The following is a 6,613-nucleotide window of genomic DNA, read 5'->3' as shown; positions in this document are numbered from 1 at the left end:
CGATAAAAAGGAGAGATTTAGTGGGGGGGAATAGAAAATATGTAAAGTTATGGGCTGAGGTTTAGAAAATTAGAAAGAATGGAACAACGGCAACACAGTTTGGCCATTTTACACATTACACCACTTTCGGTTGTTTTCGTTTGTCATCAAACTACCAACATGGCAACATAACTGAAAAACAAAATTAGATTTTTTTTTTATATTTTTTTTACGGTAAAAAACAAAATTAGAACACAACCCTAAATATTATTCAATGTGAAGAAAATAAATAGTCGTCTTTTCTGACCCTGGCGTGTCGCAAGTTGGAAGCTTTTCGTGGTTCAATCAAATATAAAGAAAAGAAGGTTACTTACCAAACATGAATAAGGTGATGCAAGCAATTTTGGTTTGGGTAAGACTTGGCAACATTACTTACAAGTTACAACTAGAAACCTAATACTAGATTTTTTTTTTCTATTTGGTAGATAAATGTTTAATCAGATTACCTATAAAAAATTTCTATTTGCATACCAAAATTAATCATCAAATTAATTATTATATATATAAATGACTGTTTTTTATTGTACACATGATTTCTTGATAATAATATAAGAGAGTTAAAAGGAAACTTCAAATGCTCCTTAAATTTTCCAATTGAGTAAAATTTTTCCTCATACAATTACTTTCAATTAAGGAAGTGAGACTTTGGAAGAGTTATTTATAATCACGTATCTTGCATCATTGAAAGACTTTCTTTCTTTTCCATGCAAGTGGGACTATACTAATCTTCTATTTTTGGCAATTATTTCCTGGCTTACTACAATAATACAATCTTGCAATGCTCTTAGCATGAAGCACTTGCATTAACCAATACTCCATCAATCCAAGATGGTAAAAAATGTCTGTTTAAGTACAAATTGCTTCAACTGCTAAACTCTTTGCCACTCCCTTACAAGGATCTCCAAATGTATCAGTTGATACTCCAACACTACAACTACTTGATCCAATGCAGGCCTGTTAGTTAAAACCTCATTTGAGTTAGTTTAAACAAAACTGAAAAGGGAATACATAAATAAAGCATAGTAGTAACTTAGAGATAAAGTAACACCTTCTGCACAATGGACATGGCCTTATTGCTGCTGCAGCGTCCGTGGTAGTAGTCGCCACAAGTTCCTAAAGGCGTTCCATAGCTTGCGAATTTGATGGAAGAGATGACTTGATCTTGATGAGGACACTTGAGTGACAGCACAGGCCCTACTTTCTTACCTGATTTCGTGTCTGAGTTCCACATTTCTACCGGTGGCAAGTGAGAATCTGATATGTGTGCACACAAGCTAGCTACCTGTTTGGTACCAAAAGAAATCTTTGTCGGATCGCCGCCACTTTCCTCAAACAATACAAGAATGTTGCCATCTGGTTTCAGCCACGAGCGCGGCACATGGTATCTGCAGCAAGAGTAGTGTTTATCAGAAAGTTAGGATTACTTTCAACTCTTCTCATTAACTATATCCAACACTTACAATGTCTGTGATGGTTTTCCACAATTTGTCTGACATTTGGTTGAAGTATAAGGCCCTCTATAATTGCATGAGTCAGAGCAAACGCCATTCGGAGCAGCATTAGTAGGCCAGTAGCGGCCAATGCTCTGTCCATTAACCCAAGCCTCGCCTTTTCCCATTCCGGTGAAGTCAATTGCAACCGGATTACTTCCAGATGGAGCAGCAAAATTCGTCTAATCCAACATGTGCTATATTAGCTAGTAGCAAGTATAGAGGTAGAAAACTAAGCAGTGTGAAGAAACAAAATGTTACCTTGTACCAAATGAATGGTTGGTTCTTAGGCAAGGTAGATTGCGAGTTCCACTGTCCGGAACTTCCACTAGATAGACCTAAATCTTCACCTTTGAGGCCAACCTGATAAGTCCACTTCTGAGAAGAGAGATCAACAGTGTTGCCATTCTTCAAACCTTTCAATATAACTGGACCAGTGATTCCGGCTCCCCATATGTCGAAAAAAGATCCATAGTTCTGATGTGTAAAAGGTTCAAATTAGCTGATCAAGCCTAATGATTTATGGTGAAGCCTAAAAGCATAACACTTAATTGCATGCTATAGACTAAATCATAATTTGCCTGCTGTAAATGTTATATTATCGCATAAAATGAACCTGAAGTCCGACAGTCAAACTAAGAAGATCAATTGTGTTCTTCCCAGCCACAAGAGTGATGGGGATGTCCACATCGAGTGCCCGCTTGTTACCATTTCCTTGGCTGCTCCCTGAAATGTTTTGAACAATATCTTATATAATCATGATTAAATTATTCTAAGAAAAACTTAGTTGAAAGAATGAATTCTCCAAATGCTTTGCAGACTTAAATAGATAGAGAGGAAGAAAATGCATAGATGCAGGGTTATCCTTATCCAGAAATATCATCAATTGTCATTGCTTAAATTTTAGTTACCTGCGAGCTTCCCATTGATGAAAGCATGAAGTGCATGGCCAAGCGACTCAACATGAAGGACAGCTTGAGAACCAGCATCATCTTGAAGATCAACACTTTAAAAGCACAAGAAAAAATGTTGTCAGCAAGGAGCACAAAAATTTTCAGTAAGAGGAAAGATCTTTCAACCATGGAGGCCTATACCTTAGTGAGTACCACAAGTAATCACTTCTATCAGCTGTTGTATTTATTTGCTCAACTAATCCAATTTTAGCGAATGAATCTGCCTTCGAAATACCAACCGGTTCGCTAATCCAGCTCCATCCTGAAGTAGATGCTTCTAAAGAAGTGTCTGCTTTTGAGGATTCAGTTGTGAAGCTTGAAATCATAGATGCAGAATTAATCTGTCAAACAAGATGTTATTTTCTTACATGCTACGCAACACTTTGACATCATGAACCATCCATCACTGAAGCCACATAAACATGAGAGTGAGTGTAGTTGATGAGACAAACCTTTGCAGTATTGAGCACTACATTCTTGCAGTCTGGTAAGATGCTCACAGACCAGGCTGGCAACTGATATGAGTTGCCATTGAACTTTACTGTTGCATCGGAATTATCATTATCGTTGGCAAGGAACGCAGCACATTTATCTCCTGTTTTATAAACTGCAACCTATAAATTAAAAGGAACTCATTATGTAGAGATTATTCTTTTGTAGAACATACAAAAGGCCTTATGCAAATCCAGTTATACCTCTAGTTTTGGACCAGGAGATGAAATTGTTGGATCAGTAGCTATCAATGCTTCTTCACAAAGCTTTATGGCCTTATGCAGATCTTTAAGGTGGCCCCACTTAGGCTGCCTAATAATTCCTGCAGCATAATCATAGATATTAAAAATCACAGACATGCACACAGAACATTGCTTAGTGTAATTATTGTACATGGAATTCAGTTCATATATCTGCTTGAGAGCATACCATACTCATCAATTGGTGCATCATAATCATAACTTGTGGCAATGAAAGGTCCACCACTTGTGCGGTCAAAGTTGGTTCCTCCATGATACTGTTTTCAAATCATGCAATGAAAAAAGTTGCAGAGTTATTATTAGTTATGGTTAATGAAAAAACAAAGCATTGATAAGATTGCTTTACCATATAATAATTCTGAAATGTTCCACCTCTCTGGAAAAAGCGAGCTACAGCGAATGCGATATCTTCCACAGGTCTACGAGGAGTAGCACCACCAAATAAAAGAAACCTGCAATTCCAAAATATTGATAGAAATATATATATGACACTGAAATAACTAATTGTTTCATATAGAAAATGATGCTAACCATCCAGTCCAATTCTCAGTCCACATTTTTGGTTTTTTGTTAGAGTTTGGTGTGAATTGATCACAGTAAAATCCGTTGCATGTATTGATCTGCAAGCATATAGATTCGAAATCAAGTGAGATCAATGTAGACAGATAATCTTGTAAAACATAAAGCACAAACACTTAAGACATTCGAAAGGAGCGAACTTACAATCGGATCAGGAGCATCTGCTTGCTGGCACATGACCCAGGGAACACCAGTATCAAGGGATGTAGCCATTGATGCTGCCCAGTTGATGTATGATTTACCTGCTGCGCCATAAGGCCCATCAATGTTTCCATACTCATTCTCAATCTGGCATTAGAAAGTAAGCATATTCTTAATAACAAATATACACATTGCTGTAAAGAAAGTAACATTACATTAAAACCTGGTACCTGAGATAAAATAATAGGTCCTCCTTGTGAAGCATAGAGCTTTTCTTGCTTCATCATATCCACAATCTTGGCCGTGAATCGCTTCATTTCTGCCTTGAATGGTTCATTGTCTGTTCGGAATTTAATTCCCGGAATAAAGTGCAGCCAAAGAGGGAAACCACTGTTGAGAAGTTAAGGTCAGGTATCAGAAATTGAAAGCCTAAGGAGAAGAGAAAGAACACATAGAGAAAACTTTACCCATAATTCCATTCAGCACAGACATATGGACCAATCCGAAGATGCACGTATAGACCGGCAGCGGCTACTGCCTTAACAAACCTCACCAAATCGTTCCTGCCCTCAAAATTATACTGCCAAGAACAACAACATTCATTGGAACATTTGGTGTCACCAATTATTGTCTTTCTGTGCCAAATTCATGCCATCATCATTATTATTATTATTGAAAACATGTTAAGGATGCAAAAGAAAGGATAGTAGCAATTCAGCTGATAGTAGCATGTGGATTTATTCCTATTTCAACTTCTAATACAAGATAAAAGCTTCCATTATTTAAATTCAAATATGTCACACTGCATTGCAGATAAAAATAAAAAATAATAAAAAAAGAAGCATATGAATAAGGGAATGAGAAAAATGGTAAAGTTAAGAAAACAGAACAGAACAGAAGAGAAGAACCAAACCTGGCCTCTAACTGGCTCATGTTGATTCCAGAAAACATATGTCTCAATAACATCCAATCCTCCATCTTTGGATTTCTGAATAAGGTCTGGCCACATCTGGAACCAAAATTAAAAACATTAAAAAACTAGAAAGTAACAAAGAAACATTGAGAAAGAGAGGGGCACCTCTGGAGTACTTCGAGGGTAATGAATAGAACCAGATATCAACACACGGCGTTTTCCATCGATGAGCAATGCTCTGTGATCATAGTCCACCGTTGCACACAACAATGTGGTGGCACAAATGCCCATAACCCAAACCAAAACCAAAACTATCTGGTTCCTCCTCATGGCGCCTCTTGTTAGAACAAAACACAATCTTGCTTTGGCTTTCAATCTGTTACATGCATGTGAAAATGCTGTCGCTTTGTGAAAGAGAGGAGGGAAGGGAATCAAACAGATCCAAATGCATGTACTTAATTAACAACACTTATATTAAACTGTTTATGTTACTAATTTAAAAGGTTTTGGTTCTGTCGGTGATACTGATTAGCCTAACAAGAAAACAAAGAAGGAAGAAGACAAACACTTAGCTTAGCTTAATTTTTCTGACACATTTATGAGCTCATTTTTCTCACACACACATGTTCAAAGAAAATGGGGTATGACACATGGATTGAGAGTGAGATAGGCAATCATTGACGGGATTTGGAACACAATAATGTGAACCCAGCAAAAAGAAACAACAGGGCTATAAAGCTAGTGAAGCTGAGAAAAGAGAACGCTTTAGGTACAAGACAGGTGTAACACTATAATAACATGTTCCAACAGATAATGTAATGTTTCATCATATAACACTTCCACTGTAACATGATTTTTTGAAGAGTCAATAATTATGCATAAATAAAAGATAGAAACTTTGATACAGTTGTGAAGTTAATAGCTAAAAATTATTAAATGATATCATTTAATAATCATCTTCATATGAATAAAAATATAATTGGAATTGATTTGTTAAATGGGTAAGTGGCAAAAGTGGAAATGTATGTGATAGAAAGTCAGCCAACTACTTTGATGGTGTGGGTACTAAATGCTGCTGCATCAGTTCACCGGCATTGCCTTCTCTCCCAACATTGTAATCTTTTTCAAACTCAATTGCTCCCTTCCATGGATAATTTATTGATTATTATTTATGAATTTAATTTTGATACATTGTGCGTGTAAAGTAATTATATATATATATATATATATATACTGTGTAAATGATCATCTAAAAAATAAATGTGATTGTTTTACACCGTTATTGTATTAAAATTAAGGTAGAAACTCAGGTGCAGTTGACTTCACATGAAGTTGATAACTGAGAGCTGTTAGATTATTTGACTAAATTTTTATCTAACAGCTCTCGATTATCAACTTCACGTGAAATCGACTGCACCTGATCCATTATTTATAAAACAATAATGCTAGGGAACAAAGAGGGTACCAGCAAAAAATCAGCCAAATGTCTCTGGGTGAATCCAAAATCTTTAGGTGGATGGTGCTTATGCTATGCATTAGGATGTTTCTTCTACTAAGTATCTGGTGCTTATGCTAGGCATTAAGATGTTTCTTCTACTAAGTATCAGAATGTTTCTTTTTCATATTAAATGGATGTTCTTTTATATATTTTATAAATTTTTTTATATACTAAGAATTGGAATTGTTGGAAGTTCCGTGATCTCCGCCCCTATTTCTCCAACGTATCATTCAGAATTTTAATTTGAG

General features: G+C 36.1%; 1 protein-coding gene across 2 annotated transcripts; it reads right to left on the bottom strand.

Moving 5' to 3' along the window:
- Window positions 597-5,669, bottom strand: LOC107613003 (beta-galactosidase 8). 2 transcript variants are annotated; one of them, XM_021108615.1, is made up of 17 exons: window positions 5,033-5,669; window positions 4,868-4,963; window positions 4,422-4,534; window positions 4,185-4,344; window positions 3,958-4,101; window positions 3,766-3,854; window positions 3,581-3,686; window positions 3,404-3,491; window positions 3,178-3,296; window positions 2,935-3,096; window positions 2,624-2,823; window positions 2,441-2,535; window positions 2,146-2,276; window positions 1,791-2,006; window positions 1,500-1,711; window positions 1,088-1,424; window positions 597-993 (listed from the first exon to the last, which is right to left on the bottom strand). In XM_021108615.1, exons 1-17 carry the CDS (start codon window positions 5,195-5,197, stop codon window positions 886-888), a joined length of 2,541 nt encoding a protein of 846 aa, XP_020964274.1. In that variant the 5' UTR covers window positions 5,198-5,669; the 3' UTR covers window positions 597-885. The 2 variants fall into 2 exon arrangements, with proteins under 2 accessions (XP_020964274.1, XP_016170304.1); XM_016314818.2 differs by having other exon boundaries at window positions 2,146-2,255; window positions 5,033-5,667.

Source organism: Arachis ipaensis, chromosome B08 (assembly GCF_000816755.2).
Source record: "Arachis ipaensis cultivar K30076 chromosome B08, Araip1.1, whole genome shotgun sequence".
NCBI lineage: Eukaryota > Viridiplantae > Streptophyta > Magnoliopsida > Fabales > Fabaceae > Arachis > Arachis ipaensis.
This window is presented reverse-complemented; position numbering and strand designations above follow the sequence as displayed.